Genomic DNA, 20,992 nt, shown 5'->3' with positions numbered 1-20,992 from the left:
CACCAAACACGGAGAGGGTGGCGATAAAATGTAGGCGAAATGACAGTTCCCCACTAGCTGTGTTTTCGTATAAAGATACCTTTTTGATAAAAACACAATGACACTAATCATCTAGAATTGTTCGCCGTGGATAAAGATACAGAGAATCCTGTAGTTGGCTCGAAAATTGCTATATAGCCGCAAACCATGATTGCAATTTTCCAATAGTTTGGCTTATTTCCTGTCATTTATGGGTCTGAGCGTATTGGTGTGATGTATAACGCGTAAAGCATATACAAATAAGACGAAATCATAGGAAATTATAGGAAATATAAATAGGGAACATAAAATAACCACGAATGTTCAAGAAAGCGCTTTACTTCTTGAATTTTCAATAACTACTGCTTGATGGTGAGGTCCAAATGTGAGGTGAGGTCCAATTGGCCGAGAAAGGACAAGAGCTAAAGGTAGGACTTAATGGATCACTCCTTGCTTAATACTACTTTGGTCAATATGAGCATTAGAGCACAACAAATTTGCTTAAATCGCCACATATCCATAATTGATGCAGCGGAAAGGCTTTTTTTTACATCATTTGTAGTTGGAAAACACTTTCTCCAAACCAACGAAACAGGTCTCAATGATATTGTCTCTTGTTATCTTTCTTTACAGAGCCCATCGTACTTGAAGTACTTCGCATAGTACTTTAACTTGGCGTATTTGGTCAATCACCAAAATGATTTACGAGCGGAGACTGTCTGTCTTTATCTCCCGATTCTTCATAGCTTCACTTTTATACATCCCCGCAGGTGGTTCTGTCGAGGTGACGACCAATTATTCACGTAGAGGGATGATTGCCTTCTCAGTGAGGATAAAGCGACATTTAAATTGCGATGAATAAACCTTAAACGACCGACTTTGAATTCCAAATACATTGTACTGAAAAGTCCTGCCATGAGAGAAGGATCGTCGGTTTCATGATCAAGAGGTCGTGGGTTCGGCTACCGGGCCGAATCCCCGACTGGTCAGTTGAAGTGAGCGCCTTTGGCCCTCCTTGAAAGCCCAGATTGATTTCTATGGAGGCCGCGGTATATGGTAACCCAAAAGTGCTTTAAGTAGGGAAGGAAGCCTGGAAAAGCGCTATAAGAACTCATTATCATTCTTAAATTCCAATCAAGTTGAGGCCAACAATTTATGATAGCAGTGAATGGAAACAGCATATTAGCCTTTTCTGATCTGAGCTCTCAAATGCGAGGAGGTAGAGACGAGGCCAGGAAACGCCGTGATAAAGCAATTGCCTGACAAATGCAAATGGGGGAGGTACATCAAAGCCTGACTCAGATACACATCTTCTCTTCTTTCAGAATGTTTCGAGAAAAGCAACACAAATACATCTACTGCAGTTGTGAACAGGGTAGAGAAGGCAATGCATTGTACCGGGTGTATTGATCATATGTAACCCATGATTATTGCGTGATTTGTATTGTCTTGGTTTTGGTATGTTGTAATCATGGTTCGTTTCGTATACTTTCAGACCAAATATATGGCAACAAGACAGGAAACAACTCGTCAATATAAGCACTAGGGTAACGGACACGAGGACCGGATTGAAATTATCAGCATTCACACTGTGAATCATGTTTGGAAATCCCGAGGAAACTAGATGATAAACACAGGAAGGATGTGTAGTTGTTTTCCACGTCGAGGCTGCCTTGTGCGCTGTGGGTGCATCATGATCATCCCAGCGCTGTTATTTTGGGTATTTATTACCCTGCCCCCAAGACCACGAATGACAAGCAATGGGGAGTACATCTTAGATGACTATACGGACGAAAGTGCGTTATTTGTTCCGGCGCCAATGGCACCTCATCGAGTATTCCTAGTTGATAATAGGAGAATTAGCAATAAAAGATACATCGCTCCACAGCAGCAGCAACCACAACAGCACGTGGAAGCGGAAACTGGGCCTCCCGTAGCGAAACCCATGACAATGAAACAATATGGCGTCAAGCTGGATGAGCCTGGGATATGTAATGGCTCAGTGTTTCTTTTAGTTTACGTCCATACTGCTCCGCTCCATCATAAGAAACGCATGCTCATCCGGGACACTTGGGGAAATCCACAAAACTACCCAAATACTTCTGTCCGCCTCGTTTTCATGTTAGGAAAGACTTCGGACAAATCAACGCAGGATCTAGTCAGTTTAGAAAGTGAACGCTACCGTGATATTGTCCAGGGAGATTTTTTAGATACGTACAGGAATTTAACCTACAAAGCTGTCATGGCCCTAGGATGGGTCTCGAAGTATTGCTCACACGCCGCTTTCGTTTTGAAGTCGGACGATGACGTATTGGTAAACATGTTTGCTTTAATACGTCACTTAAAAAGTATGCAACGTCACGGGATAGGGACCCAGGGTTTATTACTATGCAACGGATGGGACAACATGAAAGTGATACGTACAAAGAATAGCAAGTGGTATGTTTCTGAATCGGAATACCGCCATAACCGGTATCCGAGCTACTGCGCAGGCGCTGCCTACGTGCAGTCTTCTGACGTCATTTCCGCTATGTATCGGGCAACATTTGAAGAACCCTTCTTTTGGATTGATGATCTGTACATAACTGGATTACTAGCAAAACGACTAGGGATTAAGCATCAAAAATTTAACAGCGTGTATGTTTTGAATCCGAAAGCGTTCCTGCCTCGTTTTGGTAAACATGCAACGCTGGTGTTCGGTCATGCGCCGAATGTTAACAGTATTCGGATAATATGGAACCGTCTTGTGAAAACGGAGGAGAACAGCAGGAAACGCGCAGCAGTCGAATTTAAATTTTTATGATACAACGCCTCTTTATCTCCGAGCAGTAGCACTCACCAGCAACATATAACGGCAGCTAGAAATAGTTATGAACATTCATAAGGAATTCTTAAAGGCACAACTTGGGCGTGATATTTACCTGGCCAGGAGGATATTGACGCTGCTTGCAACCATGCGCCACCATGTGGAGTATCACGCCAACGCTGATCTCGAGTATCAACAATGCTTTTCACGAGCATTGCGTGGCAGTTTTGGACATGGCTTGTGACTTTCAGGCCGGTCTTTGGTCATTGTTCTTTGCCGTTTAGTGATTTTTCAACTATCCCGTTCGGAGACGTCACGGTGCTGCTTGAAGCCATTTTTATGAAAACCAACAGACATCGAATGCCAAAGTTGTCCCTTGAATAATGCTAGCTGAAATGATTTATATCACGCACCCGACACACGTTGTTTTTTTCACGCACGCAAGTCACAAGTATACTCATTATTAGTTCATCTTCTGTGTTGTCATAAAGGGTGCCATGGGTGTTGAGAGTGCAGTTTGGAGGATATATGCCGCTGAATATGTGGGCTTGTGTTATTTTTTACGGAAAAGCGATTACTTTAAGACATTAGTACGATACTTAAGTGTAGACAATTAACATTCCAGAATGGAATCTGTTCTCTGTTGGTATCAAGATAAAAAGAATGAGGAGACGAAATCCTCACACTGTCACGACCAATGCCACGGACTAAGATATGTTCATACATTGCATTAATTGCCTAGTACTTTCATGATACACGCGGAGTAACAGCAAGACACTACCATAAACTCATATCCGATATCCACCTATTAGGGGTTACTAGTGATTGATTTTAAGTAGCAACACAACATTTTGGTGTAAACACATGTACCTCTCCCGCATATTTGCTACGAATATGCGAATCGACAAGCCATCTCTAGGTCAGTGATGAAACTGAGTTTTAGTGTCGCCATATAATTGAAACAACTGTGTGCCGTCACTCTGAGAGACAGTGTCACAGTTGAATGTTGTTGAGTGTTACCATCCCTGAGATTTCGCACCATGAACATTATGATAGTCGGTTCAAATCTAAAATGCATTTGTATAATTCACCTTGAGTATTTTTGCTTTCTTTGCAAGCTCATTTGTATTGTGAATCACAAGGGCCTCAAACCCATATTTGTCACAAAAACTGACGTCGTCTTTCAATCAAAAATAAAACTATGTTTGTATTTTAGACACGTCTTCGTACCTTTTTGCAATTGAACTCATCGACCGTACAGTCAGCGGCTTGTGGTATTCGACTCGATGACTCGACGACGCGATGACTCGATGACGCGATCAAGTTGGAATCTTTTTAAAGAATATCACTGCTTGGACTGTAATTTATACATAGAATCATAAGTGGAGGAAAATAAAAAAGAACCGATCATTACCAACCCCTTTCCAGCTGTTTTCACCGTATCTAATCCGACCATTTTTCGTTTCCTACAAGTTCGCATTTTTGATAAAACCATGCTCCATGTTGCTATGCAAGCCACTGGTATCTTACCGTCAATACAGCTAAATACACCTAAATATGGCTGGTTCAGATCAACCTCCTACCCAGGTTCTTTACGAGCAGAAATTCCAATGTTAAAATGACACGCCAGTTCCTGGAGACAAGGTTGGCTCTGGATATCCGTTCAGCACGGCAATATTAAATGTCCTATACACCTTTCCAGAAATGGGGCGCTGAGTGTCCGAAATAGTGATGTCATAAGGGGAAACTAGGCCTATGGTGGAGGGACAAAGGAGATAGTCATGGTTGACCAACACACTTGAATGCCTTTAATGACGGACAAGGGGGAAAAAGTTAGTTCCAATGCAAGCCACCAATTTCGGAAAGCATGTATAGGGGCTGATGTATTGGGGGGGGGGGGGCAAATTTCAAGGGACGGAAGAGGGACTGAGTGACTGAGTCTAAAAAACTGCACATATGCGAAATTCCGATTGTTGACAGACTACCACATGACATCTGACATTGGCCACTAGAAGCTTGTTTGTCAATTAAATCTCCGGTCATTTTGCATGCTATGAAACTTTCGCGAGTCCTTTAAATATCAAAATCAATCGCGGGGACCAATCTTCAGTGGCCATGGCGGGGGGGGGGGGGCACATCCTTCCACATACCGAAGCTGGGTATGGAAAGGCCGAGCTAAAACCACTGTTGTTGCAGCGGTAGCCCGGAGACCAGGATCATGGGATTCCGTATTTTAGCAAAATCCATAGCAACGATCGCGTCATCGAGCCATCGCATCGTCGAGTCATCGAGTCGAATACCACAAGCCCAGTCAGCTGATACAAGGTGTTACAAATATATCGCGCAAATAATAGTGTGTGGTACCCATCGTATCGTTCACAAGTGTGGAAGGCCTTTTCTTACAGAAATGATGGAAAGTATGCAGACGCATGAGCTTATATTGAGAAAACCAGTTTTACATCAATAACACTTGTCTAACTACTGTAAATGATGATATTTTAATACTGAATCGATCATGCTTAAATTCATTCATTCTGCACTTCAACATGCTCAACAGCTGGTTCCGTAGGCCTATTGTGAAAACATTAAAATTCAGTGACACTACTATACTACTAGACTTACGGTGTGTATTTCGTGTGCATTTAATTTGATGCAACGAGATACAGGTGCAAATGGGCTCTGATTCAAATATCGAATGTGGTTGAGTTTCCCATGATTCTGGATGATTTTCGGTGGGCGGGATATCTATAAAGTAATAGGCCGGAGTAGCACCATTTGAGGATTAAGCAGGTAAGAGGAGTAACTTCAATGTGATTCCAAACATTCAGGTCATTGAATCTCACAATGACAATATAGTTCACAGTCAAATGGTTGAAGAATTCGACATATCGAAAATCATCGAAACATGTATATATATTATTGTTTATTAAAAATTAACAGCATTTTATTGAATCACACTTAATTGTTGATTCAAAGGATGAATGCGTATGACCCTTACTTAATACTTTCTAGTGATTATGATATCTGCACTGTTATACGACAGTGATGTCTGGAACAGCATGCACTTGTGACAACGCGTAAGTGTTTCTGACTGAAGATGTTGATAGGAAGGTTTGGCAGTGGATGAACCATTGGCATCGCTCGTATAAGCATCAGTATAAGGTGATATCACAATCAGTTGTTAAGGCGATATTACCTTACTATGCCGTTTAAAACTAATCATGCACGAACAAATGCCATGAACACCATCCCGTTTTCAGGGTATTTACTTTCTAGATCATCCATCTGTGGGCCACTATTCAAACTTTTGAAAAATGGCTTGTGGACGATGCTGTAGGTGGTTCAAGGGCACGATCGAAGATTTCCTCTTCGAATATGACACGCCCATGATGGTGACAATCAAGAGTAAGAAAGTCGGGATATCAAATTTTATATTTCAAGCAACAATTGCGTTGTATGTGATAGGGTAAGTTTTTGATTATATCTTTCATCGGAATATTTCAATGCACTTGAAGGAGGAATAGGCCGCGCCAAATTACCTGCTGTCGTCGCCATTGTCTTTAAAAATATATACATGTATTTTGAGTTCACCGTAGTCAAAAGGAGAGGCCAAGTTCACGAGCAAGTATTGCAGGGTCATAGAAGCAAAGAACGCTTTAAATGCAACTAGGCATCATGCAGGGAATCTGTGAAAAAGTATAACCTGTAACACTACCTGTAACAGTGTTACCTGCATGAAGTGGCCATGCATCTTTCGGCAAAATTCCAAATATGGGATAGATATGTTATGTGTATGATTGAATTGAACATCGGCGTCACAAAGATATGTGTTGGAGATAATTATCATGAGCAATGAGCATTTCTGAAATATATTGCAATACATTGCAATACATTGCACTTGCATATGTGATGAGCCTGGCATTTCTAAAGTTATATGTTTTGCATACGTTCAAAATCATCACACCGCTGTGCTAAAGTGAGATAATCAACAATGTTTAAATAAGGACAATTGAAGTAATTTTACTATCAATATTTAAAAGGATTTCGGACCCAGTTATAGGGACTCATGATATTTGAAGATAGAAAATCTTCTTTTCTGTTGCTACAAAATGTTTCTTAAATCATCAATGACAGATATAGTATTTTTATTTGAAGTTCTTTCTGACAAGTGTAAAAAAAATCACAAATCATCATGGGTCAGAGCAACCTTGCTGAAAACAGAACCTTTGGACTATACTGACGAGCCAATTTGGATCTACATTTCAGTTACTCAATTATCTACCGCCAGGGATATCAAAGCACCGGCAACCTGATAAGTTCAGCAACAGCGAAAATAAAAGGCGTGGCTTTTACCAACGCGACGGATATCCCCGATATCGGTGCCAGAATATGGGACAATGTTGATTATGTTGTTCCACCACAGGTGAGTGCATGTATTGCACCCATACGGATATGGGAAAATGCCCATGGAATACATATCTCCTGTAGTAGGTGGATTGTGCCCATATGGTTGTTGTCGACATGCCAATAATCTGGTATTTTTAGAGCAATTGAACTTGTGGCAATTTTTGCTTCGTTGTGATCATTATAAAACTGATCATTAGAAAACTAATGAATGGTACTAAGAGGACCCTCTAGAAAACGGACAGTTACATGTAGCTCGTCATATGTCTCAAAGTAAAATAACGTCGGTTTTTGATTACATCTTCAGTAGCAGGAGTAAATTATTATTCAATTATTGTTGACATGTTTACATGGTATAGCCTTCGTCAATAAAGTAATCGTTAGCTGCACCCCGGGTCTGTTACCGGAAAGGTTTCAGGATACCCATCTCAGGCACCTGAAGAAGCTACTACACGAACGATCTTTCTCTATGTTTAATTTTGTATTCTATTTTTCAGGAAAGTAATTCATTTTTCGTTACTACCAATGCTATTATTACTGATAATCAGACTCAGGGAAAGTGCCCAGAGGTAAGGTCATGATAGATGGATTTCATTGAGTAAAACGTGGAGATGATAAGCTACCGTATCGTGGCTATGGTTAAAATATTACAGTCATTGATTATTCATTGACTAAAGACTAAATATTACATCATAGAATAAAGTGATAATAAAGACAAAAAATATGTTTTTGCCTATTTTTTTAACATCAGTCTCCAATCATGACTCATTCATGGTGCAATTCATGGTCATGGTAAGATGGTTACTCATTTGTAAACACCAGCTTTCACTTTTGAATTTTTTGTTTCTGTTCTTGGTAGGCTCCAGATGTTCGTGATTCATGGTGCAAGACGGACGACGACTGCGGGCCAGAAAGCCCGGTTTTGTATGGTCATGGTAAATTGTATTCCAAATTTATTCTTTTTGCAACCATATAAATCTTGGTCATCGTTGGTCACTATATCAGGTGTCTTTCAGCTAACTGTTTTCTCGGGATGTTTTTTCTAATCATCTGTAGCAACTGTCTCTTTAACGCCACCGCTTATCTATATCTAAGGTATTCAGAAACAACGGAAAGATCTTCTCAAGACAACTATATTTGTTATGAGAAAAATGATGGCATTTTGTGCACTCCCGTCATGTTACGTCACTTGATGGATCACGACGGGAATCGGTCGCTCATCAAGCACTTCTTACTTCGCCAGGCGTCCGTACCGGCAAATGTGTGATGTCAACTCTGAAGCCTATCAGAAAAGTATGTGAGATATATGCCTGGTGTCCTGTGGAAAACGACGTGTTGCCACCAAGACTGTAAGTTTAATTTCAATGGTCAATCAATTCGATTCGACTGTGGTCCGATGGTCAGTATCTCCTCGTAAATGTCGCGGTCGGGGCGGTTTCAATATTGATGACTTTTTCAGTCCCCTCATTATTCTTATAGTACAGTATACGCATGCATGTATTTGGAGGACGATGTATTTGTCGTTTCATACTGATCAACTGGTATATATCAACCTGTTGTCTGACATATTGCATTAGTTTTCGTTGTCATTGCAAAATACACAGCAGGTAGTAGTATATGTATATGCATTTAGATTCATTGATTATGATATGAATAACAAGATAAACATGTGTCGTGTCATTGTTGATCAATTTGATTTTTGCAGCTATCCTCTCGGTCACCATCCTCTCATGTCTATTCGAAGCTTATCAGAACAGGTATCCATCTAGGAAACTTCTATGATTTGATATGATACCAGAACTCTTTTAAACAGCAATAATATGATAATCAAAGCACAGTGACTCTTCTCCTGACACTCACAAATTGATTTCTTTTCAGGTACAAATTGCCGCTGATAGATGCCACCAACTTCACCGTCTTGATAAAAAACAACATAATGTTCCCAAAATACAATGTTAAACGGTAAGCAGATGTGTCGTTTGATGAACTGTTTGTTGTAGCTGCGTCTCGAGCCAAACTAAGCGAATGATCCAAAGTAAGGATGAGCCTATTCAGGTTGGCATGATGACTCCAGTAGTCTTAGAGGTTCCGGTTAACTGGTGGAACTATACGAGCGCAAAGGTCTTAAACATAGTTATAAGGCGCTGAAGTGCGGTCATAGAAATACGGGATACATGTCCAATGCATATGGATTGCAAAATCACAGGTTTTTATAAACCATCCGTCATTTTTTTTCATTTTAACAGCCGAAATATCCTAACAAAAGATAAAAAGTATCTTCGGAGCTGCCAATACGATCCGAAGACAGATAGATACTGCCCCATATTTCGACTAGGGAAGATAGTCGAATTAGCGGGGTCAAATATTACAGTTATGGGCATAAAGGTAAGAACTCCGTGGACCATGAGTTTCGAAAGTTGATTTAAAAAAGGCAAAGCTCAATATTTGGTTTTTATTGATCAAGCCTCAAAAATGCAACGTGCTTTTGAAAATCTATCTTTTCAATCTTCCTGCCATCAAAATCAGTTTCAGTTATGATCATCGACTATTGTTTCTCACAGGGTGGCACGATCGGTATACGGATATTCTGGGAGTGTGACCTCGACTACGGAGAAAATGCCTGCAAACCTCATTACCAGTTCATGCGGTTGGACAACAAGCATTCTCTTCTTGGTAAAGGATGGAACTTTAGGTAAGTTCAGTACGGGGTTCAGACTTCAATGTGACACAACTTCAAGGCAAGAAGACTTCAATGTAACAATACTTCAATGTAAGAAGGATGTTACACAACTTTTATGTAACACGACTTTAATGTAAGAAGACTTCAATGTTACACGACTTCTATGTAACACGACTTCAATGTAACACGACTTTAATGCTACACGACTTCAATGTTACACGACTTCAATGTTACACGACTTTAATGCTACACGACTTTAATGCTACACGACTTCAATGTAACACGACTTTAATGCTACACGACTTCAATGTAACACGACTTTAATGCCACACGACTTCAATTTAACATTATTTCAGAACACTTCAATATAAAAGGACTTCAATGTGGCAAAACTTACTGAAACAAGACTTCAATATAACAATACGACTCTAATGTTATTACACGACGTCAATGTAACGCTTCTTTTTTGTTATCCGTTCGTGCCTGTGCTTGCAGATATGGGGATTACTACAGCGACGGGGGCGTGAAGAAGAGAACTCTCGTCAAAGCCTATGGCATCCGCTTTGTTATTCTGGTTGAAGGACAAGGCGGAAAATTTGATATCGTCGAACTTCTCCTGAATCTGGGTAGCGGCATCGGGCTTCTAGCTATCGTAAGTAACATAAAAAGGACTGATCATGCACTGACTCACAATTCGAAGGTCAAGGAGACAGTCTTCGTCCAGTCATGCCTGTGTTCTGTCCCACTATTCTTATTCAGTTTCGACGGACGTAAAGAAATGTACAGTCATGTATCTGAGGGTAGTGCAAATTTCTTGTGAGATTCTTAGTAAATATGTTGGTTTTAGCCTACATTTTATATAGCCCCGCCCTGTGGACAACCGAACTCTCCAGTTCGGCATTGTTCCTTCAACCCAATCTCTCTTGCAGGCATCTGTTATATCCGAGTTTATCGTCCTGCACATTCTCAAAGAGAGAAAACATTACCAACAAAAGAAATTTTTGCCAGTGGAGGAGGAAGAGGCGTTGACGGTATGTTTTAACTTTCGTAAACGTCACGATGCGATGGTTAGTATCTCATCCTGAATGTTATCATGCTGAACATTGTCCGATTGTTTTGGAAATTGAAGTGATGTTGTTATACATGTAATACATGAATTCTTAATACTCGGAGCAAAGGAAATATATCCGTGAATCTGATTAAAAAGGTTGATTCTATAAAAATAACCTCCAGGATTATGGTTTAAGGCCGAAAGCAGCCATTTATATATCAGTTGTCTAATATTTTGTATTTCGTCTTATTTCATATTTGGGTCACAAAGAATATTGTTTTCATTGTAGGCTAGCTTGAAGGATGACGACGAAATAACCCACTACGATGCACTCAAAGGTTTGTAACAAATCTCATTTTAAGATGTTTTCATCTCAGTAAGTGACCGATCCGAAAAAATATCTAACATTTGATATTTGAATTGCATTTCTGAAGAAAGCAACGCAATCCTCATAGTCGATCGCTGCTTCATTTTCAACATCATCACTCATGTCCCGCAGCGACCCTTAGCTGTTAGCGATGCGACATCACGCGGTTCTGTCCTCGGCGATCAGGTCACTGGTCTTCCTTCCAGTTCAGTGCGTCACGTCACCCATCCAAATTCTCTTTGGACGGCCGCGTCGGCGGCTACCCTCCGATGGTATTTGCTAGTATTGACATGGCCGAACCACCTCAGCTTTTTCTTCATTTTGGATAATGTATGAACGTTACATCATCTGCACGCGGAAAGAGTGTTTCAGAACCATCACATCCATTTAATGATCTATCCTTGTTGCCAGTCAAAATCAATTGTGCATCAAAGTTTGAACTATCTTTTTCAGATTAATGTGATTTCGACTCAAGGAACTGTACACATGACAATGTGTGGAATGCCAGTAGCATGATTGTATACAAGTGGTATTCATTCATGCTTATTTGAACAATTTTGAATATGCCGCATGTCTTGTCGTCCTTTTAGGACAAAATCCAATGTTACCTCCAAAATTTCAAACGACTTGTCACAGACAGACATAGCTTTGACATGGACGAGGGTTTATAGTGAGAATATTGGACTATAGGCTATTAGGGAAGGTATTCAGTCAGGATGTTAAGATAGCATAAAAAATCGAAAAGGATGTAACCGAATAGAGCATACATGGATGTTATGTAGAAGGACGTAAAAATCGTTCACGTTAGCTGATCTCAGAAACTTCTCCTCATTCGGAGAGATTGTGACGCTGGTGTATATCTGCTGTCAGAAGTTTTCCTAAATCACCGAGGACATTTTTCTATGGATCAAGCCTAGATCGATCGGCAGCTTAATTCCACACTGAAAGCCATTGTAACCCAATTCGGAACCGGTGAAATAGTCTTAATTGTCCTATCTCCTAATGTTCATTATTCAAAGTCATCATTCGGGTCAATTATCGGTCGGTTTTTTAGAGTATATACAACGCAATTGTATGATATGTTCCCAATAAAACACGCTGATATTAAACATCTCAGCATGATTCGTCTCTGATTTCTGCAAACATAGCGAAATGTGTGTATGCCCGTTGAATTCTAGTGACCTTTGGGATTTCAAATGTGGTGGGTTTCAACTGCATGCAATTGCGACTGCGACTCTCTTTGACAGCGTAGCTTTCCTCCAAATTGCTCTGGTGTCCTCCTACTCACTTTAAAATCCCCAAATCGCGTTTATTGAGCCAATAGATGTCCAAGTAGACGCCCAACTCTCAACTCAATATTTTTGTTACTCATGACCAGAAAATCGGTTTCATTGAAGACCTGCTCTCAAGCAAATGATATTCCCTCTGAGGACTTCGTTATAGTAATTTTAAAAACTGCCAGGGGCCAAACCATGTAGGCTGAACTATGCGAACTAGCGTGCGATTGAAGAATAATAGTTAACCTCGTTTCGATAGCTGAGTGCGAAATTGTCTTTCAAGATACTTAATGACAAAGCATCATGCCCGATTGCCAATTGTCCTATACAATGTCCTTGACAAAATGTACTTAAACCACTCTTTCATTCAACTCTCATGTTAGATAATAGGGTCATGGCCGTCTGACCTGCACTCTCACAGGAATAAAACGCACGGTGATAAGCGGTACACACGGAGAAAACTTATTCAACACTATGGCAGAGGTAAGTTCACGTTGTGAAAGTACATTGCATTCTAGCCTATGTGATACTTTAGCGCCGTGTCTTCAGCATGGTTGTTTGCTTGTAGTTGCGAATGTTTAGTTCGACCGGTTAGCAGCGTAACTACTCTCAGTCCGAGTTGATGTACATATACATGAATTTATGCACCAGCTTTCAAAAGAGGCGAAAACTGCACCCAACAAAAATTCTACAGAGCGTTCCAGCCTTCAAAAGACAAAGGCGTTTCGCAGAGATCCTATAGGTTCTGAAACAAAAAGGAAATGTCCTGACTCTAGGATGAGAAAAGATAAATTTGTAGTGGGAGAGCGCTCACGAGTAATGCGGGACTATCTGTGTTTGAACTTCTGGAAAAACCCCGCGCAGTTGATGGTGTAGATGGCAAAAAGGGAATCACCTCGGGAGTTGTAGTCACCGTCAGTTGGGCGGCTGCTAATTATATCTATTATCATCAGGACAAAATGTCGTAGTGCTGAATCAAATCTGATCCAGCGCCGTTTTTTTGCATATTAGTCATCCAATATGGCCAATTCAACCCCCTTCTCCTGCCTATAGTCCCCCTTTAAAGACCCATCCTTCCATTTCAGGGCAGTATTCTCGCAGGCCAGACTATTCCACAGGCGGAAGATGAAGGCATCCACACACTTTTTGAAAAGTTGGCCGCCAACAACCCAGACAAAACAATCGTCGTCTGTGGCGACACAAAGCTTACGGTCGGCGAGTTGAACTCAAAAGCAAACATGGTGTCGCGCCGACTACTGGAGACCTTCAAGGACTATTCCCTCAACGAGCTACCGCGGAAAGATAATATCGTATGCATCTTGATGTCCCCAAGTGCTGACCGCGTCATAGCTATCCTTGCTCTCCTGAAATTAGGCTTGGCCTACCTGCCGTTGGAAGCTGTCCTACCAACTGGAAGAATCAAATACATCATTCGCGAGGCAAAACCACTATGCATCATCTGCTCAGAGGAGTTATTCCCAAATGTCAACAAAACCGACGTACAAGCTGAGCGCATTAGAGCCTTTATATTTGAAAAAATTTCAGCAGACATCAAGGGGATGACAGGAGGTAGCTTGGCAGTAACTGATCATCTGGTCACAAATGACATGAACACTCGTCTGGCCATTGTACTTTACACCTCAGGCAGCACCGGCGTTCCTAAAGGCGTTCGCTTGACCCACGGGAACATATTGAACAGGCTACGATGGCAGTGGCGTGTGTTCCCCTACACAAATGAGGACTTTGGGATAGCAAAGACGTCCATGCTGTTTGTTGACTCGGTAACCGAGGTTTGGGGTCCGCTACTCAGAGGAGTTCCAATTGTAATCGTGCCTAAATCTGTCGCCCAAAATCCGCAGATCTTCATCGAAACTTTGGAAAAGTACTGCGTGTCAAGGTTGGTGCTCGTTCCATCTCTCCTCCGTAACATGCTGGTATACCTCAATATGAAAAAGGACTACTCAAAATTGTCAAAGCTCACTTACGTGGTATGCAGCGGAGAAACTCTGCCCATCACGCTAGCCAAGAACTTCTTCAACTTTTTCAAAGATGGCCACGTACTTGCCAATTACTATGGCAGTACTGAGACAACTGGTGACGTCACATTCGAAGTCTTCCGCAGTGCTGCTGATGTAGACCGCATGACCTTTAAGGACAACTTGTCAATCGGGAAAATGGTGGACAACTGCACTGCGTATCTTGTTGATGAAGACTTGAGGCCAGTTGCGCTTGGTGAAACGGGGGAGTTGGTAGTCAGTGGTCTGAATATTGCTGATGGATTCATTGATACAAACCATATGACAAATTTCCTCACGAATACTTTGGGTGTGAACAAGGATAAATATTTGTTGAAGACCGGGGATTTTGCGCGTATAATAGATGGGAGAATTTACTACGAGGGGCGGAAGGATTCCCAGGTGAAAATTAGAGGGCAAAGGGTCGACACTTCTGAAATAGCCCAGGTACTTCGGGATCATGATTCCACAGAGCAGGTGGTCGTACTCGTTCATATGAACAAGGACGGAGACCCAACAATCGTGGCGTTCTATACAACCAAGGTGGCTAAAGATATGAAATCGGAGCTCGAGAAAGTCTGTAAGGATTCTCTCCCGCCTTATATGGTACCGAAGTTCCTTCCGTTGGATGAGATCCCGCTGCTGCCAGCAACGGGAAAGATTGACAGACAAGCACTGAAGGTGATGTACGAGGATTCCTTACAAGCATCAGGCTCTGTCGTATTTGCAGACGAGGTGACAGGAAAAGTTATAAGCATCATAGCAAAGGAGTTAGGTCTGCACCCATCCCATGTTGACCCTGGTCAGAATTTCTTCGACATTGGCGGTAACTCTGTCAACGCTATTCAAACACTAGCGAAACTGTCCGACGCTGGTCTAAAGATTGAAATAGGGGATATCCTGTCTGCTCAGTCAGTGGATGAGTTAGTGCGCCTTGCACGTTGTTCCACACTAAAACTGGACGATCCACTTGAAGTTCTGGAGAGGAAATACGACATCATCCCTATTGGACCAGGCTTCACTGATAAGAAAGCAGCTCAACATTTGTTAGCTCTGACATTCGCTGATAAGGAGGTGCTCGACATTTCCGCGGGGGTAAATTACGCAGAGATTATGCTTGCCATTCAGAGGGGTTTTCCGCCGTGTGAGAAGTCAGGAATCTCGATGGCGGTGTACACTAAAGCAGGGGAGCTTGTTGGAGTGAGTTCGGCTGCAAATGTAAAGGATATGCCTTCCACCGAGGAAATCTTTGCCGGCGAGCGTCTGAGTCTGCTTGGAGATGCTTTGATGGCTGGAGAGGTAAGTAATATAGAGGTTCAGCTTTGTAAGTCAATGGCTTGATCAAAGACCACTTAGAGCGGTACGGTGAAACGACTATAACTGTGTTTGATATATTGCAAAGCAGTGCCTGATAAATGGACACCCCTGTGAAGTGATTTTCTCAAGAAGGTCACTGCAGCTCAAAGCTCTCAAAATTCCAGAGTTTCACGAAGCATTACTCAACTTTCGACGCTGGGAGGGTTTTATTAACCATGACCTCTCGTGTAAATAGACCGGTGTAGAAGTAGAAAATGTCCCCCTGGAAAAAGCAAATTGTCCGGCCCTATTGTATTCGGACGGATTATTGTACATGTATATGGTTCTATAGAGGACACAGCGGTCAATAACTTTGAGATTAAACCGCAAAATAGAAATATGTTCCCTGGACATTCTATCCTTGGACATTTCAAACTTTCACACCGGCACTATAAACACTTCGTATTCCAGAAAGACTCGTGCCTTATATATTCTACGACAAAAAGTGCCTGATGAGACTGTTAGATTTCCGAGTACGTGGCTCCTTTTTTTAAGGTCTTCCTTGAAGGTCACATGGAGGAGGGAGAATGGCTGACTAGTGTCATGATGACGGCCGACAGCAGGTCACACCCGGAAGATAACCTCGAGATCATGGAGCTGATGGAACGAAAGACCATCCAAATGGCAAAGGAGAAGGGATATGCTGGCATCGAAGCGATGAATACGAGCCATGTCACAGTTGTAAGTTACACCAAGGCGGCTGTTTTTGACAGTGTATTATTCAAAAGACGGCGAACAACGCCGAGCGAGAAGGCAGTCCCCAAACCGACCTAGATAAACCATCCTTCCCATGCTTACAGTAGTGAACAGTCTATAAAAGCTGTTTTATTTCTTTGAAAAAAAAACATAAGCGCAGTGGGAAGTTCAGTATAAAGTCCACGTCATCCAATCAAGGTCGGCATTTTTCCACGCTATAATGGTGCTATATTGTTCTTGTGGTATGACCTGGCAGTATGCATTGCTGTCGAATTGTATAAGCTGGTGCACGTATAATGTCGTTCAAGCAAATTTAGGTCAATCGACCATTTCAATTATAATAGCAACTGTCATCTCGTATTCTTTTCAGAAACTAAGTTACCTCCTAGGCTATAAGTCGGTCGGTCAGTTGAAAGTCTGTGAGATTCTTGATAAGTCGGGGAAACTCCTGATGCCCAGTGCTGCGGAAGACGCCATCCTTGATGTAGCATTGTTGCATTTGGACTGAACCATAGTAAAGGAGGTCATAATAACAATCCATCAGCGACCTTGTGGTGCCGGGAAGCTTGCACAGTTCATGCCGGTCAGTTATTTGGTAGTTTACCAACTCTAGCCACTAGCTTGCAAAATTTCGCTGTTTTTGGATATGGCCCGGAACGCATCTTTCCGTGTCTCCAAACATGTTTAACCAAGGAGTCACGAAACGGGGCGTTTTCCCGCGCCATAGTCATATCATCAGCGTTCGCCACGGTGTTTAAGGTGTCAGTTTACCTTTATGTACGGCTTGCATTTCTTGAGAGCCTTATTTCTCTTTTGTTGAAAAGGTAGACCGATGCCTTTGCCAAACGTGTTTGCGGTCCTCCTGGCGGTGAAGTGGCAGCAGCCTGGTGAAACTACGCACCTCCCTCCGTCACAGTCAGTCCATCATATACATGTAGTTGCGTACCCACTATCATTCAGGAAAAGAAGATAATGGCATAATATGCACGTAGAGTATAAAACATGGCCGTTTTTATTTCTATCTGAGTGCTTGTTTGGCCCTACCTCCCCAGGAAAGGAACACGCAGTCATATATGCAGCTGCTCTATTCTTGCTAATCAGACCTGCACACAACCGGTGTCTTGCTTAACTGGTCTAGTTGCAGAAGGTCATTATTCGACAACTTAAGCGACTGCAAGCATCCATCAGTCAGCTGATCACAATCAACCACTGATTGATGCATTATCTGTAATTTCATGAAATTAAAAAATTATTGGTAATTGAGTTATGCTGGATAACGCTTTCACAGCAACATGAGCCGCCTGTTGAATTATTTTATGTGTGGAGAAGCAAATTGCTGGTTTCCTCGGTCAGTTCTCTGACGGCTTTCTCGTCAGTGTGATGCCGGGAGGTGTTTGCCCTACCACTCCGGCAACAACCAATACAACCTTAATATTGGGGCGGCCCTCTCATTATCTACTACCAACATATAACCATCAGGGTGAATAAGAAAATCAAACCATCCCGTCAGTGCGGGAAGAATGGAATTCCGAGAACCCGCAAGCTTAATGCCTCCTTCCTTGGACGAACAAGAGTTATGAAATTCGTACAGCCCGTAAAAGGTGGTACGTGTATTCCTGAGGAGAATGTGAAATCGACTTCGTGCACCCGGTACTGCCAGTTTAACATGTCTCACATTCCAATCTCTTTTTATTGTGTCAAGGCCAGTACGGTACATGAATGAAAAGTGTCGACTTCTGAACTGACTCTTCTTTGTACGGATGTCAATTTGGTTATCTTTGTCGTACAAAATTGCCAGGAAGCCGTCGTCCGAATAAGCGATATATATTTTATCCCCTTCTGATTTCGCAATGAGATGTTCCCGGCGAAATTTGAATATAGGCATGGCCTTGCTTTGCATTATTTTTTCGGGCCTGAAATAATATACTTCATACCTATTCGGGACGATAAGAGGAACCCTTTGTGAGTGGTCGAATGCAACAAAAGCCTGAAGGGTACCGTCAATTTCGTGGATATGGATTGCGTATACCACCACAGTATGGCAATACTTGGGTGAGCACGGTCTCTCCAGCTGGGCAATTTCATGGCCGGCTAGATCGTATAGATACCATTGATAATAAATGTCCTTCGGCAGTTTCTCTCTTCTGTACGAGTACAATAGACTTCCATTAAAATGCGAAAGATTCTTTACCTTGACATTTGTCATAAAGAGACGTTTCCTAGTGAAACTCAAACCGTTTGTAACACTTAACTTTCTTCTTATTTCGAAAAACTCAGTATTGCGTTCTCGGACCATTGCCAGGATTACGCGAGCAGGGTTGACCATCGCAAAACAGACGACGCTTTTCAGCCGCGGTAGAGGACTCTCCGCCATGTGCCTGAACGTTGTACCAGGCTCAGTCGACCTGCCAGGGCTGCCATCAACTGAAGTCATGATAAGAATGTGGCACTGAGTGAACTAAATCGAATTCAAAGTTTAACAAAGTAATACTCCTGTGAGGCTTGGATGATATAACCACTCACACTACGAAATCAGTTGTTAACTTTGTTAATTGTGCTAAAGAGCAACGAGCAATACCTGAAGAGACTCGGACTCTATCCAACTGCTTCCTACAAATGTGGACTTGGCGTCCAAACGCCAAGACACATTATGCAGGATTGTTCCCTGGGGAAAAGTGAAAGGGCTTTTGGCCGGACCCAATATCACTGAAACCGAATCTTCAGCGAACAGCCGATTTTGTCGCGGCGCACTTATAGCTGTTAATGTCATAATGATTTCGTTAAATCTGAACGCAGAAGAAGAAGAAAAACACATGACGACGGCGTGTCATCCCAAAATTCGTACCCGAAACCGACCGCAAGTCTCACCAGCCGTTTGTTTCTTGCGTCGAGCGTGGAACCCATCCAACTTACCTTTAGCCATACACAGTATCTCCTCGTTGTTGATATTCTGCTTCTCCGCGCATTTCGCAATGGCGCCACCTCGATGGATTACACATATTCCATCCGCTCCTCCGTAACAGAATCCAGGCGAAGATAATTTGTATAGACAGAGAATGGCACATTGTAATTTTGAGCGGATTGTATTGACTCTAAAGAACTGTTCTGGATGGTGTATTTCACTTATTGTCTTGACTCTATAGTTCGCATTGGTGTAAGCTTGATTGAAAATTGTAACTATTTTGTATCCGGGCATAGTGTTGACTTCATCATTTCAACAAATCAGCATTACACGATAATGTCTATTGTTGCGAGCGTGTTCGCTCATTGAATCACCCTTGAAAACATGACATGATGCGACAGGTGGACGTAAAGTGACTTAATACGTGACCCACCCTCTGGAATGACTATTATTCGTTTTTCATATCAATTATGGGAAAAGTGACACGTTACGTGTAACGACTCGAACTCTATGTATATCAGACCGTAGGTTCCAGAATACACTGATTCGCAGCCTTCTGTGTGTTGAACAATGCATGTCTGGTCCAAATGTTATGTAATAGACGGAAGCGAAGAAACATCCACATTTTTCCTTGGTGAACATCATGAAAGAAAGAATAAACATTTCCTCTCAAAATGCCTCCTGCAAGTTTGATAGATACATGCAAGATATTTCTTATTGCAATGCCACTGGCATGGATATCGCTTGATGGAAAGTACATGTAGAGTTATTAACTAGAGAACAAGTCTTAACCTTAACCTTGTGGAGTGTTGGGGGGGGGGGCGGCTGATGGATTAACACACATTGCATACCAACCCTGACACGAACTTTTTATGCACTGATACAAACATCAAGCGTGCAATAGTGGTGGTTCTGGGGGCGGAATGTCCTTATCGTTCACAACAATAGCTTCGAGGATGAAAGGACCTGATAATATCCTGTCCACTTTGCTGTAAAAGAAAGATGACACTCTCTTTCGGTCGAATTTCTGGAGAACGGACGGCGGTAAGCTACATTTCGACGCTTGACGACGTCATGCGTTCTACCAATCGGATCAATATCAGCCTTATTTGACGCTTTTCCGCGGTTGCAACACGCCGAAGCATCACCTCCGCAAAGTATCGTTCAATCAGGACAGTTCTCAATTGTCTCTTGAATGTGTCTTCTGGCAGGAACTTCAGCTTACATTGATATTCCAGTCGTCACCTTATCTCGCTCTCCCGCAATGCCAGATCATTTGTAGAGGTATTACCAAACCACGTCACGGGTTAGTGACTGCAGCAACATCTTCGAAAGCGGATTTAGGAACTGAACTCTGCGACTGGTGACGACAAGGAGTAACATCGCTGTCTTTACAACACACACAGAACTAAAACAGCGC

The 20,992-nt window shown here is 42.1% G+C and overlaps 4 protein-coding genes across 8 annotated transcripts in view; 3 read left to right on the top strand and 1 right to left on the bottom strand.

Annotated features, from left to right (window-relative positions):
• LOC135491171 (beta-1,3-galactosyltransferase 5-like) overlaps positions 1-4,039 on the top strand; it is a 40,224-nt gene extending 36,185 nt beyond the window's left edge. Inside the window, exon 3 of the mRNA XM_064776870.1 lies at positions 1,514-4,039. Within this exon, the coding sequence (XP_064632940.1) occupies positions 1,643-2,821 (1,179 nt within the window). The 5' untranslated portion in view covers positions 1,514-1,642 and the 3' untranslated portion in view covers positions 2,822-4,039. The remainder of the gene's footprint in view (positions 1-1,513) is intronic.
• A 1,368-nt stretch (positions 4,040-5,407) lies between these two features.
• LOC135491520 (P2X purinoceptor 4-like) lies at positions 5,408-12,421 on the top strand. 4 transcript variants are annotated; one of them, XM_064777468.1, is made up of 13 exons: positions 5,408-5,614; positions 6,101-6,290; positions 7,091-7,247; positions 7,726-7,797; positions 8,088-8,163; positions 8,472-8,577; positions 9,107-9,190; positions 9,475-9,613; positions 9,790-9,920; positions 10,404-10,560; positions 10,838-10,975; positions 11,249-11,297; positions 11,780-12,421. In XM_064777468.1, the coding sequence occupies exons 2-13, from the start codon at positions 6,139-6,141 to the stop codon at positions 11,782-11,784; spliced, it is 1,266 nt and encodes a 421-aa protein (XP_064633538.1). In that variant the 5' UTR covers positions 5,408-5,614; positions 6,101-6,138; the 3' UTR covers positions 11,785-12,421. The 4 variants fall into 4 exon arrangements, with proteins under 4 accessions (XP_064633538.1, XP_064633539.1, XP_064633536.1 ...); XM_064777469.1 differs by having other exon boundaries at positions 6,085-6,290; positions 10,838-10,939; XM_064777466.1 differs by having other exon boundaries at positions 6,085-6,290.
• Positions 12,422-12,802: 381 nt separating this feature from the next.
• On the top strand, positions 12,803-19,081 carry LOC135491531 (beta-alanyl-bioamine nonribosomal peptide synthetase ebony-like). 2 transcript variants are annotated; one of them, XM_064777496.1, is made up of 4 exons: positions 12,803-13,086; positions 13,689-15,917; positions 16,470-16,655; positions 17,041-19,081. In XM_064777496.1, the coding sequence occupies exons 1-4, from the start codon at positions 13,078-13,080 to the stop codon at positions 17,176-17,178; spliced, it is 2,562 nt and encodes an 853-aa protein (XP_064633566.1). In that variant the 5' UTR covers positions 12,803-13,077; the 3' UTR covers positions 17,179-19,081. The 2 variants fall into 2 exon arrangements, with proteins under 2 accessions (XP_064633566.1, XP_064633567.1); XM_064777497.1 differs by lacking the exon at positions 17,041-19,081 and having other exon boundaries at positions 16,386-16,515.
• Positions 18,070-20,320, bottom strand: LOC135491532 (uncharacterized). The gene is made up of 2 exons (XM_064777498.1): positions 19,584-20,320; positions 18,070-19,094 (listed from the first exon to the last, which is right to left on the bottom strand). Exons 1-2 carry the CDS (start codon positions 19,864-19,866, stop codon positions 18,070-18,072), a joined length of 1,308 nt encoding a protein of 435 aa, XP_064633568.1. The 5' UTR covers positions 19,867-20,320.
• Between the last annotated feature and the right edge of the window lie 672 nt (positions 20,321-20,992).

The sequence above is a fragment of the Lineus longissimus genome, chromosome 7, assembly GCF_910592395.1.
Source record: "Lineus longissimus chromosome 7, tnLinLong1.2, whole genome shotgun sequence".
Classification (NCBI taxonomy): Eukaryota; Metazoa; Nemertea; class Pilidiophora; order Heteronemertea; family Lineidae; genus Lineus; species Lineus longissimus.
The sequence above is the reverse complement of the archived record's forward strand: the minus strand, read 5'-3'. Positions and strand labels throughout refer to the sequence as shown.

Excerpts from the sequence above, each read along its gene's own strand:
- LOC135491520 (XM_064777468.1), top strand. The coding sequence starts at position 6,139 with ATGGCTTGTGGACGATGCTGTAGGTGGTTCAAGGGCACGATCGAAGAT. Across the intron at positions 8,164-8,471 it reads CCCGGTTTTGTATGGTCATG|GCGTCCGTACCGGCAAATGT; the intron begins GTAAATTGTATT and ends TTACTTCGCCAG. Across the intron at positions 9,921-10,403 it reads GGTAAAGGATGGAACTTTAG|ATATGGGGATTACTACAGCG; the intron begins GTAAGTTCAGTA and ends CTGTGCTTGCAG.
- LOC135491531 (XM_064777496.1), top strand. Across the intron at positions 15,918-16,469 it reads ATGCTTTGATGGCTGGAGAG|GTCTTCCTTGAAGGTCACAT; the intron begins GTAAGTAATATA and ends CCTTTTTTTAAG. Across the intron at positions 16,656-17,040 it reads ATACGAGCCATGTCACAGTT|AAACTAAGTTACCTCCTAGG; the intron begins GTAAGTTACACC and ends TATTCTTTTCAG.
- LOC135491532 (XM_064777498.1), bottom strand. The coding sequence starts at position 19,866 with ATGCCCGGATACAAAATAGTTACAATTTTCAATCAAGCTTACACCAAT. Across the intron at positions 19,095-19,583 it reads GATACTGTGTATGGCTAAAG|TTGATGGCAGCCCTGGCAGG; the intron begins GTAAGTTGGATG and ends TCATGACTTCAG.